Below are 25,239 nucleotides of genomic sequence, written 5' to 3'. Positions count from 1 at the left end.
ATCGTGTATTTAAACCAAAGGGAAGATTCTATCCATCTGGATCTTCTAACCAACTTTGGTTTAATAAAATATGCAGGGATAAGCGAAAGGTTTTCCATAAAGCGAAAAACCGTTACAGTTTTAATAAAAATAAAGAGAACCGAGATGAGATGAAAAAGTCCGGGAAAGCTTACAGAACCGAAATGAATAAATGTTTTGAGAGTTTTCAACATGCACTAGAATCTGACATGCGTAAACTTTCGAAAAAAAATTCTGGTAAACTTTGGAAAATCTTGAAAATATTTGATAGAGGGGGGTCAGATAAAGATATCCAAATTACTATTGATCAATTATATGAGTATTTTAAGTCATTAAATAAGAGCGATGTTCAGATGATGATATTGATTATGAGGAATTAGCTAATAGTATAAAAAGTCAGGGTGTTATTGAAATTATAGATCAGGAAATTACAGAGGACGAAATACTGTTAGCTGTTAAAAAAATGTAATGGTAGAGCCCCAGGGGAAGATGAGATTGTCGACGAATATATAAAAAGCACGATGAAATAATTTTTTGCCTATTTACACTAAATTATTCAATTTAGTGTTTGATTCTGGAATCGTTCCAAATTCATGGCTTATTGGTATCATTTAGCCGTTATTTAAAAACAAGGGGATACAAATAATTTGGATAATTACCGAGCTATTTGTGTTACATCGAATTTAGGAAAAGTGTTCACCTCTATACTTAATTCAAGACTGAATGCTCTGTCAGACGAGATCGCGATTATAACTGATGCCCAGGGTGGTTTTCAAAAGAGGTATTCTGTCCAAGATAGTATGTTTGTCATGCATGCTTTAATTTCACTATATTTGAGTTCGGGAAAGAAATTATTTTGCGCTTTTGTAGATTTTAGAAAAGCTTTTGATACAGTGTGGAGGGTGGGACTATGGCAAAAAATATTAGAATATAACATTGGTGGGAAAATGTTTAAAGTAATACTGAGCATGTATACAGATATCAAGTCTTGTGATAAAAATGGAGAACTAAAACAGATTTTTTCCCGTGTGAGGTAGGTGTAAGACAGGGAGACAAAATGTCACCCTTTCTCTTTTCCATATACCTGAATGACTTGGAGTAATATCAATGACTTGGAGGAATATCTGGATGAAAACTCTGTATAGGGTCTAAAATTTATGAATGAAAAATTAACAGAGAATTTTGATATCAAGTTATTTATTCTTATGTACGCCGATGACACAATTATTTTTGCGTAGTCGGCAGAAGGATTACAAAAGGCTCTGGATGTGTTTGAGCAATATTTGTTTGAGTGGAAACGCACTGTTAATGTATCAAAAACAAAGATTGTGATTTTTTCAAAGAGAAAATTTAATAAGAATGTTACTTTTAAACTATGTAATGAAGTTATTGAAATTAAAGATTCATATGTTTATCTTAGTCTGCTGTTTAATTACAAAGGAAATTTCTTTCAAGCTCGGAAAAAATTGGTAGACCACGCTCAAAAAGCACTTTATGCTCTTTACAAGAAGATACAAAGTATCTCACTTCCGATTGATTTACAGTTAAAATTATTTGATGAATTGGTTGTTTCTATTTTGACCTATTCCTCGGAAATATGGGGGTTTGAAAATAAAAATAATAATGAAAAATTACATCTACAGTTTTGTAAGCGCAGTTTGGGGGTGCGATCATCTACGCCAAATCTTATGGTGTATGGGGAACTTGGAAGATTTCCACTTGAACTGCAGATCAAGTTAAAAATGGTATGTTTTTTGCACAAGCTAGCAACAAATGAATAAAAACTATCGGATACACTGTATAAGTTACTTTGGTACATGCATGAGCATGAAGGTTATAATTTCAAGTGGTTTAACTATGTAAAATCTGTGTTTCATGATTGTGGCTTTTGTGAACTATATAATATTCCGGGGCAAGTTGATTATAATTATATTAAATGTAATGCAAGGCAGCGTCTCCAAGACCAGTTTATTCAAAAATGGTTCTCTGATATAAACAACTCATCAAGGGGGTGGGGGGGGGGGGGGGGGGGGGTGGGGGGGGGGGTGGGGTGGAGTTATTTACACTTTAAAGTAGAGTTTTGCTTAGAACCATATCTGGTAAAATTGAGACGGGGTCATAGAGTAAACATATGTAAATTAAGGGTATGTAATACAAAGTTTCCCATCGAAACAGGAAGATGGAGAAATGTACCGCGAAATGAGAGAATTTGTCCACTTTGTAAAGCTGGTCTTGGGGATGTATAACCACTATATATGTAAATGTACCAATTGTGAAGTTAAGGATTTAAGGGGGAAGTTCATACCTCCACATTATTTAAAATATCCAAATGTAAAACAAGTACTAGGCATGCTTAAATATCGTAATAGTAATGTGCTGTCTAAACTGTCAATTTTTATTCAAAAGGTAGAAAAGATGCTTGTCTAATTTAAAACTGTAATAAACAAAGACTTATTTCTGGAGATGTTTAATTCAACAATGTATACTGTTTGTATTATGAACTATGTTGTAATTAATATTGTGTATAATATGCTCCTGTTACGCAGTCTTCTGCGGCTGCGATTTCTTTAATAAACTATGAAACTATGAAAATATGGAAAATTAAAAAAAAAAGACGAAAACGGTCCACAACAAGTCACACTAACAACAAAGAATGAAGTCATTGAACCCTCTACAAACATCTTGTTGGCATATCAAGTGCTTTCAAAAGGTTAATAGTTTCTGTTCTACTATTTCCAGATTTGGATTTCATTATGATAAGTAAAATGTCACACTATTGCAGTCATCAATCCGATAAAGACAATCTTTTTTTTTTGCTTCAACAAATAAACATTTACATGGTCATTAGACATTTTCGTGTGACAGCTTATATATAACACTCAAACATGTTGTAATGGCATCAATAAATTGTCAACGTGATCTTTGTAACCTTTTGGAATTTGGGTCCTTAGTGCTATTCAATTTTGACACATTCATAAGCCTGTTATCTTTGATAACTTTACAATTTTTCTCTTGAAACCATTTTGAAACTCTCTTCTGATCACATTGAACGGTACCATTTTACTCCACAAGTTTTACATTTCAACCTGATATTCAGATGAATGAAGACAACTTGATCGGAAACGCAATCGCTCAATTTGTTCTTATTGCTTGTACTTTTTTATATAAGGAACATTCCACTAAATAAATCAGATTGGAAGTTGACAGACAATTTATGATAACCCTAAATCGTGACTATTTTATGGCATAACATACCCCTCTCAATCTGCCAGGTCTAGTTGACTCTTCAGATACATTTGAACATGTTTGTGTACCACCTTTGAAAAAGCAGCGCACCTAAAAATATGAGTGTAGTGAAAAATGAAAATTAGTTTTTTAAACTTAAAATAGTTGGGTGTCTTCCTCCATCTTGGATTTTGAAATAGCAGCTAACAATTTGTCTAGATCTTTAATAAAATGTGCATATTTCGAGAGTAGTATGTAATTTATGTGTAGGATTTTTCATGTTAATTTGGAAAATTATGTGTTCTATCATATCTAGCTACGGCTCTATTTTACAAAAAAGAAAAAAAACGATTATTTTTGTTTGATGCATTTTTTCAACTTTGCCACAAAAGGTGAGAAACTCAGATATAAGGGAGATAACTGTGATAAAGAATTTTTGTACTAGAATGTTTTGTGAATTTACCTATTTTATTATGTAGCAAGAAAAACGAGTCCGGTGACCCCATTTTTATTTTTGTTTATCTGAAAGCACATTATTAGAGCTATCTTCTCATATTTTATCTTAAAATATGAGTGAGTATTTTTCTTTTTATCACACAAAATTGTGGTTTCCATGCATAATCTATACAAATTTGACAATTTTGCACAACCTGTATTGTGAAAAAAGGACAGTGGCCCATACTTTTTATTATATTTTTTGAAAAAGCATGCTATAAACTACATTTTAACCAATTATTTAAAAGATCTACGGATTCTGATTTATACCCCCATTGACCTTAATTACGATAATTTTGACAATTTTATTTGTTGAAACATTCCTGAAAATGTAACAGAATACGTCATTTTAGATACAAACAAGGCACTTTTAAAGTTATATTCCAGAACATTTGATTAATAGTAAAATATAACTAAGTTCTAAGCAGAAAGTTGATGAACCAGGGTTATGTCAAAGAACGTATCGTCCTTTTTCTAGAGATCGAAAGATACAAAGACCTTGATGATAACTATTCCGTATAAACAAATAATTTACGATGGTCTCGAGGTATAGATTGTAGGTACTGACATTGTTTATCATCTTATTTACTTGTTATAGTGTTCTTTTATTGTAAATTATTACTTTAACTGTTAAGTGTAATTTTGGTAATATCCATTTGACGTGGCTCGGTACTTATCCATCCGTCATTGTGTTTTTGTGCTATGGTAAATTTTTGTATTTTTTTCTTTCGTTTTTGCTATGTGCTTTGTTGACAGATTTGTTCGTTTTTACATTTATTACGCTTATAACATTATTTTATTAACACATCATTGTCAATAGAATAGAATTTTATGCGACTGTCACATAAGTGAGAGGTTTAGCTAGTTATAAAACCAGGTTTAATCCAATATTTTCTACAAAAGGAAATGCCTGTGCCAAGTCAGGAACATGACAATTGTTATCCATTCGTTTGATGTGTTTGAGCTTTTGATTTTGCAATTTGGTTAGGGACTTTCCGTTTTGAGTTTTCCTTAAATTTTGGTATTTTTGTTACTTTACTTTTTATATATAGTCCGGGAGAAGTACGAGTTTTAGTAAAAACACACATACACATCTCTGGTGAATAAAATTTGGCTTAAATTAAATTTGTTTTATCGGATTATGCTGTTTTTTCATCACAGACTGATGACTTATACATATATTAATCATTGAAAAAATGTCAGGTGTCTTCTATTCAGTAACCTTTCTTTGTAATAGGCAATTTCCCGAAAACGCTCAGTGTTGATTATATCTTGGAAGTTATTACTTTACTTCAAAAATATCAAAATACCTAACAACTTTGAATTTTTTGTTAGAATTTATGGTTATCAGCTAGTTCTGAAATATTACATATTTTTTCCTTTCAATATAAGGGTCTAACGCGTACCAAATGAAGTTAATTCATAAACAGTGTCGTGTCCAAAGAAATCAGTATCATAGTAAACAATCTAAAGACAGCTGATTAATAATCAAATGCAAGAGCACTATTTCCAAAGGACCATTGCTTTATATTGTTAAGAAAAGATTTTACTGGTAATTACTCAGATTAATCTATCTCATCCTTTATTAGTTGCTAGTTTTTAAAATGTTAAATACACGAGTTATGTATTCAATAGTTTGTAATAGTGTCTAACCTTAGTTGAAATTGTTTGGTTTCTACTGGTAGTTTCTGATTTGTCATTTCTTTTGGGAGTTTCTTCAGAACTCTGAAACAACTGGAAAGATATACAAAACATTTATCAGGATCATGGAGGTTTAATGGCCACAGCTAACTACAAGGGACATACCTCCTTGAAAATATGTCGTTAATTATGAAAATAAACATGCAACAATATACATGTACAGATCAAGTTTTTCACAAAATAAAAGAACAAGCGATTTTACAAAATATCTTAGTGTTGTAGCAATAATGTACACTAACTCTTATTTTTGTATAAACGATTAACAAAGTGAACATCTCTGATTGAAAAACATAAAAGATATTTTCCAATATTTTTGCCTTTTGAAGTTGTTTGGCTCCTTGGTCATGTTGGTATATTCTTCCTTTCTAATCTAAATGTTTATTAACAAAACAACCTTAGCTGCCATCTAATATTAAAACCAACACTCAAGTCTATCATTCAATGACTATATAAACAAAAGAGAATATTATATATCTTTTAAAGTTTCACCATGTTTTACTTACGCATAATGTTTTACTTTGTAGGTTTGCCCACTCATCTTTAACAACATGGGTATTTGCACATGTCTCACAGTAATACTCTGTAATATGTTCTTCAGTAAAACTATTTGCTCCAATAACAGATTGTGGTTTTACAAGGCCACACTCCCATTTTTTCTCAAATCTAACATTTGTCATCTTGAATCTTGTACCAATAATCTTGTTCATTTCATCTGTGACAAAGTCGGCAATATACTTGTACATACCCCTTTCTATATTAGTACTTTTCCCAAATTCTAAAACTTGTACCAGAATAAGATTTGGACATGTCATTATAAGTAATTTACTTAGTTTTGTTGTTTTCTTTAATTCAAAGACAGCGGTCCCTCTGAATAGAGCAATAACCCGTTTGGGGGTATTTTGTCTTTCATGTTGTTGAACGACACCCACTTCTGCAACTTCATACTTCCTGCACAGTGAAGCAATCACATGATTCATTAAATGTGGTGGCAAAAATCTAAACTTGAAACATAACCAAGAGGACTTTTGACAGTTATCTTCTGTCACATTAAACATCTTGTATATGTCACACTCAGGTTCGGCTTTAATTATACAAGGTACATAATAGCAAGATGTGTCTGTGGCAGCATTCCTCTCTGATGTTATTGGTCGTATTATTATATCGAATTTTTCCATAACGTTCAGGATATGTTCCTTGTGTTTGTACAAAATATTTTCTTCTTTTTGGAAAATATCCTCTAAAACTTCCTTATGCAACTTTCCTTTATGATAGAATTCTTTCCAGTGTTGTTGATTCTTGATGCTAATAGCTCGAAATTTCTTTGCTGTAACTATACATTTGAAGGCATCAGACAGCCATTGTGTATCTAAAATAATATAATCCGGAAGATCTTCAAAATAAACCACAGCTCTAATTTCATGATGAAATTTCAAATACAAAATAAGTTCTTCATCTCGCAAAGGCTCTGATACTTCAGTAGCGATATGCCTCAGTTCCTGAAAAGTTATAATTGGTAACTCCTTCTTCTTCTCTTGAAGACGTTTTTCCAGCTGAATAAATTTTAACGGATATTCTGTATTCCATGTTCTATTTGTTTTGGATAACTTTAAGATGTATTGTCGTATTTGCTGATATACACTGTCATCATCTTTTGTATTAGAAAGAAAAATTGTATCTCTGATATGTCCGCGCTCATCATCTGCCATGCTATCTGTATACCATAACAGTTTTTCTCTACATGCATCTTCAATCTGAAAAATGAAGTGTTTAAAACGAAACTTGAAGCATACTGTCAAAGCTCTCAAAATGTTGAAAATTATCTATTGATAACCATATTGTTATTTCATATCAATTTGATATAACTCAATTTTCAAAGTTTGACAGTCTTTGTAGACAATGTTTTAGTATTAAAAGATGGTCGAAAGATACCAGAGAGAAATTCAAAATCACAATTAACTGACAACGCCTGGCTAATAAAGAAAAAGTTCAACAGACAAATAATTGTTCACAAAACACAACATAGAAAACTAAAGAATGAGCAACATGAACCCCACTTAAAACTGGGGGTGATCTCAGGTGCTCCAAAATGCTAACCTGCTCCACATGTTATCTATTAAGGCTCATTCACTGAGAAATATACTAAATCTTCAAATCTTATGTAATTTGTCTTATTTTCTGTAGTTATAAAATAAAAAATAAAGTTTAAAGCCCACTAGAATTACAGAAAAAAAAAACAATATGAAAGTGTACTCATCTTTATGTGTACGTGTTCATTACCAAGTTTACCTCTTCTGTCTCTGATGTCACAGAATCTTTCCAAGTACCAACAATAACCACCGGTGGATCAAAATAATCTCTTATTCTCGTCTTGTCCTCATTTTCATTTTTCATCTCATCCATTCTAGTATAACAATGTATTGAATCCATCCAAAATCGAAATAAATCTACAAAGTATTGGTAATTGCAGAATGATTTTACTCAGCGTATACTAAAGTGCTAGGACATAAACGCATATTTCACAGTGGTATCATACTTTAACTTTGTTTAAACCTGTTTATTTACTTTTGACCTTAATTATTTATCCCTTATAATTTACTATGTATTTGCAAATGAGGTATCACAGATCAAATTTATTCGTTCATTGTGTGTTAATTTACGTTTTTTTATTGAGTTAAGCCTTCCAATTGATATTTTATAGTGTGTCTTTCTATGTTGTGATGTTATACTATTGTTTCAGAAAAAGGAGAAGGTTTGGTACTATTAAAACATTTAATCCCGCTGCAAATGTTTGCAGCTGACCTAAGTCTGGAATCTGATGTACAGTAGTTGTCGTCTGTTTATGTAGTTCATACGTGTTTCTCGTTTCTCGTTTTTATATAGATTAGACCGTTGGTTTTCCTGTTTACACTATAGTAATTTTTGAGGCCCTTTATAGCTTGCTGTTCGCTGTGAGCCAATGCTCCGTGTTGAAGGCCGTACCTTGACCTATAATGGTTTACTTTTATAAATTGTTACTTGGACGGAGAGATGTCTCATTGGCATTCATACCATGCAGGATAAAATTTTGACTGCCAGAAACGCGTAAGACTTATCAATGACACTCGAATCTTAAAAGTTAAAAAGTGGATCCCAATAGAATATGAATTTAAAGATCATTGAAGACCCGAAAAAAATTACGAAAGGTTTATCCAAATACAGCTTTAGCAATCTTGAAAAATACACTCTAAAACAAATACACACTAAAACAAGTTTGTTTTTCATTGGTTATGTTACCATGAATGTAATTGTAGGTAATTCATGTATGTATTTTGTTTGTATATTCTATAAAACCCACCCCTAATAAAAAAAAAACCCCACAAAACCAGCATGTCGTTAAAGATCATTAGCTTATGTTTCTTTGCAGATCAACAAACCTTTTCTCATTACGTAAATACTAAAGGCGTGTGTGTCCTTACGGTGTATGACTGGGTCTGCTTAAAGAAAAACTTTCAATTCACACATTATAATCATCCCTTCCCTATTTAACAATTTTGCGAACGCAACTGTTTATAGAAGAAATTTTTTTCTCTCAGTTCTCCCGTAAAGCTGGTATGCTCTTAAAATGAACGTTTGAAATCATGAATTATTTCCACTTTAAATCTGTGTTAATGGTGACAATAGATTTAAAGCACTGTTTCTTTCACGGTACTCTAAGCCTAGTTGATTTTCAGCACTTTAACTACATTAAGTAGGATTTCATCATTACCTTGTGCGCTTTTGTCGTCAGCCTCATTGAGTTTTGCGACTACAAGATAAATGGCATCTGGAGACAAAAAGGTTTGATGTGTGTGGTAAAATTCTTCGTCACCTGCAAAATCCCATAGCAGTAATGTGGCATACTTCTCTTTATCGTGTAGATCAACTTCAGATTGAAGCATGGCTTCAATATCTCTATATGCTTGTTCTATCAACAGTTGAGATGGCTGATGTTCAATGCATAGAGGATGAACAACCGGAATATTAGTAGTCACATGATCTGTATATTTTTCAGACCGCAGAGAGGCTGCTTCTGATTCCTGTGATTCCCTCATATATAAAATAGTTTCTGATGAGTTCTTCCTAACATTTTTGGCTGTTGCTTCTACTGATGCTTCCATTGGTCGTTTACGCTGGTTAATCAGTGTTTCCTCATACGGTTTTAACAGTCTTGCATGACGTTGAGTTTCTTCATTGTTGCCTATGATTAGATATTAAAACTACTGTTGGACACTGTATTCAAATATTCGTTCTAATATTGTGTTGAAGATAGAGATACATATAGTCTAAAGCACAATAATGTCCAAATGGCATTTTCAATCTTATTCGTAATGTATAATCCAATCAAATTGATTTAAACATGTGAAAGGTCATTGTATTGTCCACAAAGTGTATGCAGATCCGTCGTCTAGAGCAGTCGAAGAGCCCGAAAGGCTTTTTTTATATGTAGACGAAACACACGTCTGTCTTCCAAATTATAAGCCTGGCCAGGTATTTTAAATGAATTATTCTATAATTTGTAATGACAGAGGCGCGAGTCTAATACAGATTCGAAAAAAAGGAGAAAAGCGCAATGAACAAGGAACATTCTACAAAACACACATATAATTAGAGATTAATCAACATAAAGCCTTAACAAAAGCTAGGAGATTCACGTCAGTTACTTTGGAAGGTAATGTGTTCCTGTTTTACTAGTGTTACCTTGTATTTATAATGTCTGTTTTGTTCACGCATCGTTGTAAATGTAACGGAATTTGATAAGACTGTCGTACAAGTGAGAGGTTTAGCGCTATAAAACCAGGTTCAATCCACCATTTTCTACATTTGAAAATCCTGTACAAGTCAGGAATATGACAGTTGTTGTCCATTCGTTTGATGTGTTTTGTCATTTGATTTTGCCATGTGATTAGGGACTTTCCGATTGAATTTTCCTCGGAGTTCAGTATTTTTGTGATTTTACTTTTTGTGATATTCCTTGCAAGTAAACAACGATGTTGTAAAAATAGGGGAAACGGACAAAATTGAGATTACGGCAAATGAAACATATACATGGTCATTCGTGACATAGTTCTTAAATGCCCGTCAATCATATTATAAATTACAACTTTTCGGACAGAATTTATAAATAATGTCTTGTTGAACAATTTTTGTTTACTGTTTCTCAGTTTCTATTACAATAATCAAGATTTCAGAAAAAAACCCAGGTATTTAAACCAGATTTAACCCACATTTTTTTTCGAACATGCGTGTACCAAGCCTACAACATGCCAGTTGTTTCCCTTCCCTTGTGGTTGATACAGTTTAGTTGTGTCTGTTTTTATGGACTTCCCTTTTTGAATTTACCTTGGAGTTTGGTATTTTAGTTAAATAAAGACAATAATAGTATACCGCTGTTCAATCGATTAAGCGAAAACAAATCCAGGTCACAAACCAAAACCGAGGGAAACACATAAACTGTAAGTGGAAACAACAGACCAACAGAAAAACTGAACTGCTACAAAAACAAACGCCAAGATACATAGAAATGGACTATTTCATAACAACTGCCATGCCATATTCCTGATTTGGTACAGGACATTTTGAGAAAAATGGTTGGTTAAACCTGGTTTTATGGCTAGTTAATATATTTCTTTAATAATCAAATTCAATATCTTCAATATTGCATTTCTGTAAATGTAGACAATAAAGCTTCCCATGAGAACTCATTTTACGGCCACTTTTACCATGTTTACCATGATGTTTCCTAAACAATTATATTCTAGAATGGACAGTTCATATGCACTACTATTTTTTTAAAGCTCAAAACATAGCACTGTACGGTATATTTTTAACATTTATATGGCCCGAACTTTAAAGAGTTTAAACTGATACTCAAACTATGTACTACCCATCTCTTCACTTTGGGTCTTTCTCAGAATTTAATTTTGTCGCTATCTATGTGTATTTATACTGGTTACATTCCCAATATATGTCTCTGTGAGATGAAACATAGAGATCATATCTTGGAACCAGTATGTAAAAAAATAAAATATCTATGAATATTATATATCTCCCCGAAAGAGGCGTGGTTTATTTAACAGCTGTATTTTCAAAATGTAACAATGGAAAAATAATGTGATTTCTACTACATGCATACATCATGTTCTTTTGTTCATCATTATTGCTTCTAACCATTTTGTCCAAATTTTTTTTATCACAGTTTTAAAAATACTAGCCAAAATGGGTAAACATTGCATTTTAAGGGCAATTACTCCATTCAGGACATTGACATGCTGAAAAAAATAAGTAAGAGGCTTCCTATTTCCAAGGAGCATTTCCAAACTACGTATAATTAAGGTTATACATATAAAAAGATGTTATTTGGAAAAAAAAATGTTCCCGAAATTTAAGTCCAGGTATTGCTGATGACCCATGGACCTCTAAATCCATAGGTATGTTTTCACCCCATGGGTCAAAGATAGTGTCGATGGCTAAAAAATGACAAAAAAACAGGTTAATATTAAAATGTATACTATCAGCGAAATGGACGCCACCAGCATACATAAATTCAATAGAAACAAATTATGATCCACATGATTTACAGAAACTTTATTAGAAATTCAATTTGAAATGGTTCAAATCTTTGCATGTGTAAAAAAAAGGAAACAGTTGTGTTAAGATATAAATACCTTACCGTATAATTTATACCATTCACCATCATCATAATTTGCTTTACATCTTATTCTATGAATTTCGATCCCATTTGTACTGGTCAACTCTCTGTTGTGTATTTCTTCTCCAAACAATCGTTTAAGTAATGAAGTTTTCCCGGCTCCCTTCTTTCCGACAATGACTAATCGAATATCCCTCTTTCTCTCAGAGCCATGCTCTAGTAATTTGAGGTACAAAGGAACAGATTTTTTGTCGGACATCAATTTGATTTCAATCGGAACTTTGTCATCTAAAAAAATAATATGATGTTAAATAGAAATTAGCTCTTATAGAAGAATGTTAACATGGTTTACATAATCGAAAAATGAAGACAAATGTTTATAAAATAGGAAGTTGAACACTGAAAGATACACTATAAAATACGAATTGAAATAGCTTAACTCAATCAAAAGACATACTAACACATAGTGAACATACACTGATCGAACAAATTTGTTGTATGACACAATGTAAATACAAATTCAATAAAATGAGGGGTGAGATCAATTTCAGAAAGACAATCATAAACTTGAACAAAATTCCGCCAAATAGAATAATGTACTACACAGGTAAATGAAAATAATTTTGTTGTGAGGTATACAGTATAAATAAAGAACTTAATGTATATTTTAAAGATAAATTATACATAATTTTTAGTAAGTTAGTAAATTAAACACAAATATATCATTCCTCAGTAAAGGACCTAAATATCGTCCCCCGTCAATTATTAATTGGAATGAGTGTCGTAATATCATCCACGACTCACTCCATACTTACTGTTTGAAATGGATAAAACGGGAAAAAGCTGACAAAAAATCTTTGGACTCTTTTTTTAAATCAGTAATGAACATAGTTGATATACGTATTCAACATTTTAAAGAACATTTTACTCTTAACAATAACCACAATAAACCTATTTCTCGTATCAAACATAAACTAAAAGAACTAGCCAAGGAATTTGTTTTTGTCCCGGCCGATAAAGCTGCTAATAATATTATTATTGTTTGACGTAAATTTACATTGAGGTTCTGAAAAAAGAAATCACCAATTCACCAACATTCCAACTGACTCCATTTTCAGAAAACGACATCTGTAACAAACATAAACTTTTAGCTACCGCTTTACAAGCAGAACCAAATACAATGAAAGTCCCAACTATGTATTGGCTTCCGAAGCTACACAAAACACCTTACAAATATAGATTCATTTCGTCTTCAAGCCATTGTTCCACTACTAAATTGTCTATTCTTCTTACCAGTACACTTGGTACAATCAAAAACCTGATAATAAATTGTTCAAATAAGGCCTTCGAAAATAGTGGAATTAATTACTTTTGGAGTGTCAAGAACTCGTTGGAAGTACTTGATAAATTGCATGCATATCTTGGTGATTTTGAATCTGTTCAAAGTTTTGATTTTTCTACCCTATATACCACATTGCCTCACATTCTCATTAAGAAAAAATTCATACACCTAATCAAATGGGCATTTAAAAAGTCAGAATGTGAATATATATGTTCAAACTCTTTTAGGTCATTTTTTAGTAGCAATAAACAAAAAAACTATGTCAATTGGACATGCTTTGATACTATATATACCCTTGAATTTTTACTAGATAACATTTTTGTTCGCTTTGGAGATTCCGTATATCGTCAGGTTATCGGAATTCCAATGGGGACTAACTGTGCACCACTTATTGCGGACCTTTTTTTGTATTGCTATGAGTTACAATTTATGACAAAAATCAGTAAAGACCCATCGAAACAACATCTGATACACAAATTTAATAATACTTTTAGATATTTGGATGATATTTTGGCTCTCAATAATGACGACTTCAGTATGTATACTAAAGAAATTTATCCTGTTGAACTTACTTTAAATAAAGCTAATACTAACAATGACCACTGCCCTTTCCTCGATCTTGATATCTATATCATTAACGGAAAGCTTAATACTAAAATATATGATAAAAGAGATGATTTTTCATTTCCTATCGTTAATTATCCATTTTCAGATGGTGACGTTCCCTTGTCACCAACTTACGGTGTTTATATATCTCAACTTGTACGATTCGCTCGTGTATGTAACAATGTTTTAGATTTTAACGAGAGAAATTTATGTATTACTGAAAAATTATTACACCAGGGTTTTCGATATCACAAACTAGTCAAAACATTTACTAAATTTTATCATCGGTATAAGGACATCATTCGTAAATATAGCTCAACATGCAGTCTTCTTATACGTTCAGGTATTTCACATCCAATTTTTTATGGAAATATTCTTTATAAAGCACAAAAATGTCAGTATTCACCTCTGAAACTAACAAAACCTTTAAATAGACTTATTAAGAAGGGATATAGTTACGATACTGTTGTCAGGTCATTAAAGATTGCATATTTTGGCGTTAATATTGATTCACTTATGGGGTCTTTGCATCGGCACTAGACACATTTGTTTAAGGGCCAGTTGTTGGCATGACGCGGGTTATGTTCTTCTCATATATGTTATGATGGTATGATACTAAACCCCTAACGGGAAGGATTGTGCCTGATATTCATATGATGAAGACATAATCTTTCAATCAGTTTAATTGAAGTCTGGAGCTGGCATGTCAGTTAACTGCTAGTAGTCTGTTGTTATTTATGTATTATTGTCATTTTGTTTATTTTCTTTGGTTACATCTTCTGACATCAGACTCGGACTTCTCTTGAACTGAATTTTAATGTGCGTATTGTTATGCGTTTACTTTTCTACATTGGCTAGAGGTATAGGGGGAGGGTTGAGATCTCATAAACATGTTTAACCCCGCCGCATTTTTGCGCCTGTCCCAAGTCAGGAGCCTCTAGCCTTTGTTAGTCTTGTATTATTTTTAATTTTAGTTTCTTGTGTACAATTTGGAGTTTAGTATGGCGTTCATTATCACTGAACTAGTATGTATATTTGTTTAGGGGCCAGCTGAAGGACGCCTCCGGGTGCGGGAATTTCTCGCTGCATTGAAGACCTGTTGGTGGCCTTCTGCTGTTGTCTGTTCTGTGGTCGGGTTGTTGTCTCTTTGACACATTCCCCATTTCCATTCTCAATTTTATGTTAAACCAAAAAAATCTCAATATTTCAACCTTCAACTTTTGGCGTGGATTGCAACTGTCTTGATGGTGTTGGGTTGATATCTTCAGCCAGTGTTGGCATTACTGTCTAAAACGGAAAATTCAAATAGTTTGATTGATATATCTAAGATAAAGCGCTGCGGATACAATTTTTAAATATTTGTAAAAAATTGTTTTTCATTTCCAAGAAACAGATTTAAACAAAAGGCATTTAAAGGTTGAAATGAATATATAAACAAGTTAGTCTGAAAATACACTATTGAACAGAATCAGAAATTAGTGCTCCAACGGTCTGTTTTTTTTATTTTTCACTTCTTCAACAAAAACAAAATGCTCATGGCAACGTATGTCTTTTTAGGAAAAACTCTTTCATTCAGAGGAGAACACCAATAAATTTTCAAATGCCAAAACTAATATTCAAGATTACAATTTGAATCTTCATAACTTTGTGCTAGCATTAGCTTTTCATCATGTTATTCAATTCTATTGGAGTATACGAAATACTGTACACATATAAAATATAACTGTTAGTAATGTATGACATTCAGAAACGTAATGTTATCATAGCTTAAGACAAACAAACTAAGATAAAATGAGATAAATGAATATAGCCAATAGTCCAAGTACTAACACAAAATCTTTTGGGCAGTGGGTAGTTTGTTTTACATTAAAAAGTATTTCTATGAGTAAAAATCATTGATGTATAATGTTTATAACTCATTGTTCTCATAAACTACACTCAGTTTGTAAACGGCTAAGATTAAGAGCAGAAAACAATGTCTTGTCAAGCTGCATGATGTAATTGCAATACCACGAAAATCAGTTGGAATAATTACAATGTATCGAGGATAAGCAAGTATGTACCTGTAAATACTCCATCACTTCACGATACCCGTGATTCCCTGCTAAATCATATGGTGTTTCACCCTGAAATAAGACAAATAAATAGATTGAAGATTCCTTTTATCTGTCAAAATGCTTTTTAACATCAGTTATAACATAAACGGTACAATTTTTTTCTGCACCAGATGCGCATTTCGACAATCAATGTCCCTTCAGTGATACCCTAGGCCAAAATATTTAAAAATCCAAAGCTTATTAGAAATATGAAGAGCTACTCGTCGCTAGGTAAACCCAATTTGGGACAAAACAATCTATGTTTTACGAAGGACAAGCTTAAAATACAATACAGTTATCTCCTAATTAAGCATCGATTTAAACTTATCAAGGACACAAAGTTGGTTCACCAGACGCGCGTGTGGACACACCCTTAGCGCTCACAACAAAGCAGTTATAATTTTTTGTAGACGAAACACACGTCTGGCAAAAATGCAAAATCTCAATCCTGGGTATCTATGATGAGTTTATTTGTATATGATTTGAGAATGGTACGTATAAAGTAAAATCACAAAAATACTGAACTCAGAGGAAAATTCAAAACGGAAAGTTCCTAATCAAATGGCAAAATCAAAAGCTCAAACACATCAAACGAATGGATAACAACTGTCATATTCCTGACTTGGTACAGGCATTTTCTTATGTAGAAAATGGTGGATTGAACCTGGTTTTATAGCTAGCTAAGCCTTTCACTTGTATGACAGTCGCATCAAATTCCATTATATTGACAACGATGCGTGAACAAAACAAACAGACATAATAGGTAAAAATGTCAAAAATACAGCAGTCAACATTGTGTTATAATCTTAATCACTAAAAAAACATACAAATATGTAACAAAGAAGCACAAAATGCCATATAGACCAAGCATATTAGCAAAAATTAAAGACAAGAATACACAAATTTACCATAGTACAATAACACAATGACGGGATATATTTGTTACTGTAATTGGTTCAATTTTGTTATGTGTTTAATTTTCTATTTTTTCTGCAATGCTGTAGTCGGTTTCTCTTCGACTAATGCCTAATTTCCTTTTTTGATTCTCCGCTTATTGTGTTTTAAATGAAGCACATACGATATACAATGTATAAGATCAAGTGTTACCCTTGTTGTCTTAATCGAGGGATTCATTCCTTCATGTTCTATCAACCATTTGGTCATTGGTAGATCTCCCGTCCAAGCAGAAAAATGTAACGCTGAATTACCAGTAATCTGTAATAAGATACCATTTTTTTTTATCTGCATCCGATTTCATCTGAGCAGATGCAAACCCACTGAAGCTAGTTTTTTTTTAGCGAAATAATGCTTGGAGGGTTGTGTTTATGTCTTTTTAAATTTTAGCATTTGTATCCTGGAGGCGTCCTTTTAGCTGATAGTAGACAATATTGTTGAGGAGACAACTGAAGCCCGCATCCGGTTGCTGCACCTTCACGCTGCGTTGAAGAATCATACATGGACTTGTGCTTTTTCTACTCTTTTGTTAGGTTTTTGTGTCTTTGACACATAACCCGTTTCTAGTCTCTATTCTATTGATTTGTTTTGCGTATTGTATATAATATGAATATTTTGATATTTACATGCTAAATAGTGTGGTAAAATTATATTATCTGAACTGTCTGAACAATAGTTAACTTACTGCAGTGAATAAATCTGACAATTGATTAAAAGAGTGAAATTTACTTGATAGTTTATTGCTTCTTTATCTGTTTAGATCGACATGGCGGGTTTAGATCAAGATTGGTTTAATTGTAGCACTGAGTTCGAACAAATTTCAAAACGGTCAAAATTAACAACATACTTATACTGTTGATTCATAATATATCAATGTTCACAAAACAAAACTGTATCAAAGAAACGAAACGTGAAAAGGTTGTATGCTCTGATTAACACGATGTGACGAGTATGATAAAATACTACTGTATAGTTATATCATGTATATCATGTATATTTCTAAAATATATTATGGATCTATATTTCTACAAGATGTTAATCATTTATATTTCTGCAAGACGTTATTTATTTATATTTAAAAAGATGTTATTTATTATGTTTCTGATAGATTTTATTTATTTATGGTTCTGATAGACGTTATTCATTTATATTTGAAAAAGATGTTATTTATTATGTTTCTGATAGATTTTATTTATTTATGGTTCTGATAGACGTTATTCATTTATATTTGAAAAAGATGTTATTCCTTTATATTTCTAGATGAAGTTATGCATTTATATTTCTAAAAGATGTTACCTTATTACATTCCTAGAAGATGATTTTCATTTATATTTCTAGTAGATGTTATTCATTTGTATTTCTAGAAAAAGTATTATTCATTGATATTTCTTAAAGATGTTTTTCATTTCCATTAATGTTTAAAAAATATTTTTTCCATTTATTTTTTTAGAAAATGTTATTCATTTACTCCTCTACATTTTATCAGTACAAAGAAAGATCTTACTATCGAGATAGAAACAATTTCAACAAGTTATAAACAAGTTAATTTCGATATTAACAAAACAACTAGAAGTAGAATGCAAACCCTTTTCATATAATTCCAACAACTACTTATTGATCATTAAAACTATCTCATAAATAACACAATTTTGTATTGATTAATTAAGAAAATCTTATCTGTAGCTGAGACTTACAGTATAGGAATAATATCTTGAATTTAAGTAGGGATACTATATATGAATATTTTTAAAAACTTCATACATTTGTGGCCTCTTTATTACATTTTCTTTCAATTAATAGTTGTACAACCTCCAAGTGTCCTGATAATGCAGCTAACAGTAATGCTGAAAATCCATTTATCTGGAATAAAACACAAAAAACGTGAAATCAACACTTTAAAAATTGTATGTGTTAGAAGCGCATTTCTTGATTTAACAACATCAGTAGCACTCAAAGCCGAAAAATGTTAAAAAAAACCGCAACAGTTTAAAAGCTACAGGACCAAAAAAAAACTTAAATTAGAAACCATATCCATCCATAGTGAGCTTTTCGTGAGGGAGTAGACACCTTGGTGTCTTGTTAATTGTTGAATTTATAAACGGACAATTTAGGAAAGGTTTATTAAGATCATTTCAGTATCGAAGTATTTCAACTGACATTAAAACAGACATAGACATAGACATAGAAATTAGCAATTTAATATATCAGAGGAATGTGTGGTAAAAAAAAGAAATACATATTTCCTAATTCATATTCTCTATAGACAAGAAATGAACAATATGTTTTTGATATATGTCAGAACGTAAATTGGAACTGTCGTTAATAAAATAATGATCAGATACAGGGTAGGGGTACTAATGTAATTGTATTAAATACGTTGAGACGAGCAAATCAAGGTAACAGTAGTGTACCATGTTCTAATGATTTCCTACTTGATATAATTTGAAAAGTTTACGTTACTACATGTATTGGAAATGGCTGATTAACAACCATTTGTGTATATTATTTGTTGAATTCGTTTATAGATATTCATTGATACAATAATCATTTCAAAGAAAGGATAAAACAAAGTGCATGTTCTTATTTTAAACACTAAGGATTTTTTCACCGCCACGATGGTAAAAATGACCCCAGACATATTTGTCAAAGCGACTGAACAATGAGGCTGACGATAAAAAAGGGGCATTAAAACTAAATGGTTACAAGATAGCAAAAAGCAGAAAAGACAGCACCACAACAAAACCCTTAAAGGCTGAACCCTGCCAAACAATGGGAGACCAGGCCTTGCGGTCATAAATATTTCGAGCACAATAATTGTACTCAGACTCAGAAATCAACCAATCAACCAATCAAAATACTGGATTTGATGTTTCGAGCACATAATTTGTTCTCCGAGTACTGAGGAATGTTTTATGACCGAGGGCCCAGGTACTACGATTTGAAATTTTTGATTTTGAAATACTCCTCAATTTCTCACATCAACATCAAAAGTATTAGCCAATTATTTTAATGAAACTTTCAAACCACTGGTTCGATGGTAATTCTAGTGGACGTTTTTTCTCCTCGAAAACATATCCAGTAAAGAAGTTAACACTTCTACACTGAAATATCTTTTCCTAGATATTAATCAAAAATCGTAGATTGTTAGACGTGTTGAGCAAAACGTTTTTCAAAACTTGGTTTTCAATACTCTTTAACTTGATGCATGTTATGACCTTCCAACTATTTATACACGAGCGTCGCTGAAGAGTTTTACGTATTCGAAACTTCGTTGGTGAGTTTTAGTAAGGTTATATAAATGTAAAAAAAACCAACTGCATAGAACAAGTATTATGTATATTAACAAGGTGTTTAACTATAATTTTAGTTTTTAATTTCAGGTTTAAATTTGATGTTTATGAATTGTTCAATTATTCAAACCATAAAGGATTGCTACCCACAGGCATATATATTCTTCATATATACGACAATATTTAACAGAGACTCAAATCTCGTAAATCGATTATGTAGAGAAACAAATCAAGGTTTCAAAAACACAAAACCCGAGGAATCGCATGAATTGCAAAGGAGCTAGACCAGATTTTTCGACTGGGTAAGCATCCCCAGCTATATTTGTGCAACAACCGCAAAGGGGATTTCCATTGAGTCAGCATGTTACAATCTGTAATAGAGCACGCTCGGTAAAATTAGAGATCATACAACTTTACTTGAATCTAAAGATGGCAGACCGCTTAAACTTGTCGACAGCGAGCTGCGACACCGATACGTGATATCGGTCAAACAATTCACGATGGTGACATTACAAATAATATAGGTTTCGAATTCACTTGTTTTTCTACTCAGTTAGAGTATGTCAATCAGGCCTGTACAGTGTGAACAAACAACGCGTAACGTATTAAATGATATACTTAGATACCATTTGATGAATAATTTGTTTTTTATATGGCGAACAACCTGTTTTTAAACATGCTTATTAAAAAGTCTTATCTGGAAGGAAAGCGCACAAGTCATACAAAAAAATAATAAAAGCTTTAGTGATTTTCAACGATACGTTTTTGTATTTTATAAAATGTTTATTACAAGTTAATGTTTCTACCCAAAAAATCGACCTTTAAACATTTTTGATTTGACCACCGCTGAAAAGTCACGTGTTGACGATTGTCACGTCTGTGTTACAAAACTATATTTGAATTGAATTTTTATATTCAATCTGAAAATTGATTAATAAGCGACTAAAAATGTAATTTACTATGCCCGACGCTCGAACAAAGAAAGTGTTGTTTAAAATAGAATTAAAACGCTTGTAGAATAATTGGATTTTAAGGAAATCAAAATTAAAACTATCTTGTTCAGAACTCTGTGATGCACAAATCTAACAAGCAGTTTTTCTGATGACTGATACGCTTGTATGTTGATCCTCCTATGAGAAATGTAATCAGAGTGCAATAAATAATATCTAACATACATTTTGTGTATCTATGTTACTTCCGTGGTCAAGTAAATGTCGGATCACCTCCAAGTGTCCATACCATGACGCCCACATACATGCAGTTGTTCCTTTAACCTGTTAAAATACATATGACATCAAAGCCTGTATCATAAACTTGACGATAATGTGTTTTACAATCACAAAATAAATCGTAATTCAAATTAACTTTTCGATTGATATATACCGTCTTCGTGTTCAGTGAAATAGTGTGATGATAATGATGATGATGATGATGATGATGATGATGATGATGATGATGATGATGATGATGATGATGATGAGACGACGACGACGACGACGACGACGATGATGATTTTGATGATGATGATGATGATGATGATGATGATGATGATGATGACGACGACGACGACGATGATGATGATGATGATGATGATGATGATGATGATGATGATGATGATGATGATGATGATGATGATGATGATGATGATGATGATGATGATGATGATGATGATGATGATGATGATGATGATGATGATGATGATGATGATGATGATGATGATGATGATGATGATGATGATGACGACGACGACGACGACGACGATGATAATGACGATGATAATGATGATGATGATGATGATGATGATGATGATGATGATGATGATGATGAGGAGGAGGAGGAGGAGGAGGAGGAGGAGGAGGAGGAGGAGGAGGAGGAGGAGGATGCATATTCATTTCAAGAAACATTCTTTTCTGTTGTTGTTCTGTGTTAACACAGTCATAGTACAACATTGTTGTGTTAAAGTAAGTGGGCTCACCACGTGAATCAGACGTCAATGTTTATATAACTCATTTAGTTTTCAGAAAGTTACATTGAGGTAAATAATTTACTGATGTTTACCAGTCAATCCAGTCCTTAATCACCCTATTACGTGCCATTAAATGAAAGGATTTTTTGTAAAAATACGTCGTTACTGTTAACAAATAAGTTCAGGAGAGTCAGATATTTCTTGATATGTGTCTAAATAAGTTATGAAATGCATATATAGTCAAGTAAAATAAATCAATACAAGTATTGCGATCTACATATAGTACGTAAAACTTGTATATTTGAATTTAAGTATTTATGGTACACTGACTTACAGTTTTATATTCAATGTCGGCTCCATTTTGTAAAGATAATTTTACGTCTTCGATCTTTCCGTCCTGTGCAGCTTTAATAAGTTTCTATAAATAAACAAAATATTTAATGACAGTATACAGAATGTGATATCATTTTTTAAATGATACATATATAATTATGGCATGTTTGCTGTTATTACTGATTTAATCCATAAGCAAGCATGACATGTGTTCCCAAAAACCAGATAACCCTGACATTATTCTGTACATAAATTCCGTACCACAATGTGTTTCCATAACCTTGACATTACACCCGAAAGCAAAACAATATATAATATAACTTCATTGCCAAAATTTACATTAGGCATTTTTTCAAACGATTAAAACTTTCATTTGTGATTAAAACATATAACACTATTGTGCAAGTATTAGGAAATATCCTGTAAATCGTACCAATGTTAACAAACCTTGTTAATGAATACGATATTGGAGTTTGTTTTATTTTTAGAGGCGATCAACCATGTTTTGTTAAAATTCCTGCGACTTTGAAACAAAAATTCAAACGGTCAAATCTCTTCATTTTACACATCTATCATAGTCTCTATGAAACCTCAAATATAACACTTAGAGAAAATATAAAAATTGTGCTGGAGTCAGAAATCAATGTGTCTTCCGTTTAACTTGGCACCTTTCCATTTTTTTTCAAATAGTTTACAATGTCTTGAGTTGTATGACACAAGTCTTTTTGGTCGTCTGCAATTTTATACACTGTAATGCATATATTTTCGATTGTTTTGGTTGAATATATTTTTATCTTTTCAACAAAATTATATATTTTTTATTTTGTTTTTAAACTTATTTTGATCCTTTTTAACCCTTTATGCTTAATAGAGCATTACAAATTGAATAAAAACCATACCGTATAGGCCAAATCCTACAAAAATTAAACAATTAAAACAAAGAGAAACCAAATGGCCTGATGTTTTAAAACAACAACACAAATATGACAGATATCAACCAACGAAAACCATGGAATTGCAGGATTCTCACTGAAGGAAGATATAAACATAATACATCCATACTTATCAATTGTCAAATGCCATTGTTTATGGTTTCTTCTATTTTTATGGTTGCAGAATTTTTTAATAAGCAAAGCTGCGTTCGAAATCAAAGACGCTACGTATGGCTAAATAAATTGCAACTACTGAACGTATAGCTAACCTTACTGCAAAATATATCTAGATACCGACAACAAATCATGCTATCTTGAATTTTCAGATCAAAATAATACCATTCACGTCATAATAGGTTTAGAATAGAACGTAACATGACCAATCAGATCTATAACACAAAACCTTACCTTATTCCAATCTTCCATTATATTCTGCAAACAGGAGAAGCATTTATTTTGTATTTTTTATCCTGAAATTTTAAGAAATTGTAATAATTACTTTACCATTTGATACGCATGACACAGTAATATATTGAATTGATTTGGACTTCTGCTAAGAAATTCGAAATGAGTAAATAGTGTGACTTTTAATGTTTTGTATTGTTGTTATTGGAACCACCAACGACGATCAATTTATCATACAGATCCATATTTTGTCTAAAAATAAATGAGGATAGTTTTCATAGGAATTACTATACATAATTCCTCAAAAAGAAAATTCATAATGGCAGTATGTTGTCTCAGTGGCGATCATACCACATCTCCTTATATTTGTTGTGGTTATAAAGAAGATGGAATCAGATTATCTTAGGCGACATTGTTTTATCTTTATAATGAAAAGGTGACAATCATTATAGGATCTCTATTAATCATGTTAATCACATACCTTTGTGTGAAACGATCATGTAGTTTCAGAAACATAAAATCAAACATTAATTTACGATTGATTCGGTGTAATCAATGTCTAAACTTTTGTGACCTTATGAATCCTCTTCGACATTGTGAAGTTTCGTGCCCGAGGGTATAACCAGGTCAGTAGTCAACACTTCGGTGTTGACATAAATATTAATTATATGGTTATTTTTATAAAATTAACTGTTTTCAAAAGTATGATATATTTGAAATACTAATGATTTTCTTATCCCAGGCATAGAATACCTTAGCCGTATTTGGCACACCTTTTTGCAATTTTGGGTCCTCAATGCTCTTCAACTTTATACTTGTTTTGCTTTCTAACTATTTTGATCTGAGCGTCACTGTTGAGTGTAATATAGACGAAACGCGCGTCTGACGTATTAAATTATAAGCCTGGTACCTTTGTTAACTATTCATAACATTTTACAGTTTAGTTTGGGAGAAAATTAAAAATATACAATAATTTATAATGAAAAATCCAAATAAAATATTTCCTCAGTTGGACCTGTGTTTAAGGACTTTCCAAACAGTAGTGTTCAAAGTATGTTTTTACAAATAAATTTGGAAATCTCAAAAGTGTATCGCCAAAAGATCGCCAATAAAAATAACCTTTAAAGAATAGTTAACAAAGCAATAATACTTACATGTGTTACATTTGTAATAATCTATACACTGTTTCATCAATTGTAATTTTTATCA

At 32.0% G+C, this 25,239-nt stretch overlaps 1 protein-coding gene across 1 annotated transcript in view; it reads right to left on the bottom strand.

The window, feature by feature from the left end:
* LOC127718484 (uncharacterized) overlaps positions 1-22,774 on the bottom strand; it is a 198,120-nt gene extending 175,346 nt beyond the window's left edge. The window contains exons 1-12 of the mRNA XM_052224527.1: positions 22,695-22,774; positions 21,570-21,668; positions 18,866-18,964; positions 17,258-17,365; positions 16,118-16,180; positions 15,266-15,341; positions 12,128-12,394; positions 9,185-9,655; positions 7,726-7,883; positions 5,943-7,190; positions 5,392-5,472; positions 3,274-3,354 (exon numbers count right to left, since the gene is read on the bottom strand). Coding sequence (XP_052080487.1) covers positions 3,274-3,354; positions 5,392-5,472; positions 5,943-7,190; positions 7,726-7,883; positions 9,185-9,655; positions 12,128-12,394; positions 15,266-15,341; positions 16,118-16,180; positions 17,258-17,365; positions 18,866-18,964; positions 21,570-21,647 — 2,730 coding nt within the window. The 5' untranslated portion in view covers positions 21,648-21,668; positions 22,695-22,774. The remainder of the gene's footprint in view (positions 1-3,273; positions 3,355-5,391; positions 5,473-5,942; positions 7,191-7,725; positions 7,884-9,184; positions 9,656-12,127; positions 12,395-15,265; positions 15,342-16,117; positions 16,181-17,257; positions 17,366-18,865; positions 18,965-21,569; positions 21,669-22,694) is intronic.
* Between the last annotated feature and the right edge of the window lie 2,465 nt (positions 22,775-25,239).

The sequence above is a fragment of the Mytilus californianus genome, unplaced genomic scaffold (genome assembly GCF_021869535.1).
Source record: "Mytilus californianus isolate M0D057914Y unplaced genomic scaffold, xbMytCali1.0.p SCAF_10, whole genome shotgun sequence".
In the NCBI taxonomy this organism is placed as follows: domain Eukaryota; kingdom Metazoa; phylum Mollusca; class Bivalvia; order Mytilida; family Mytilidae; genus Mytilus; species Mytilus californianus.
Note: the sequence above shows the minus strand (reverse complement) of the source record. Positions and strands in the feature narration are given on the sequence as shown.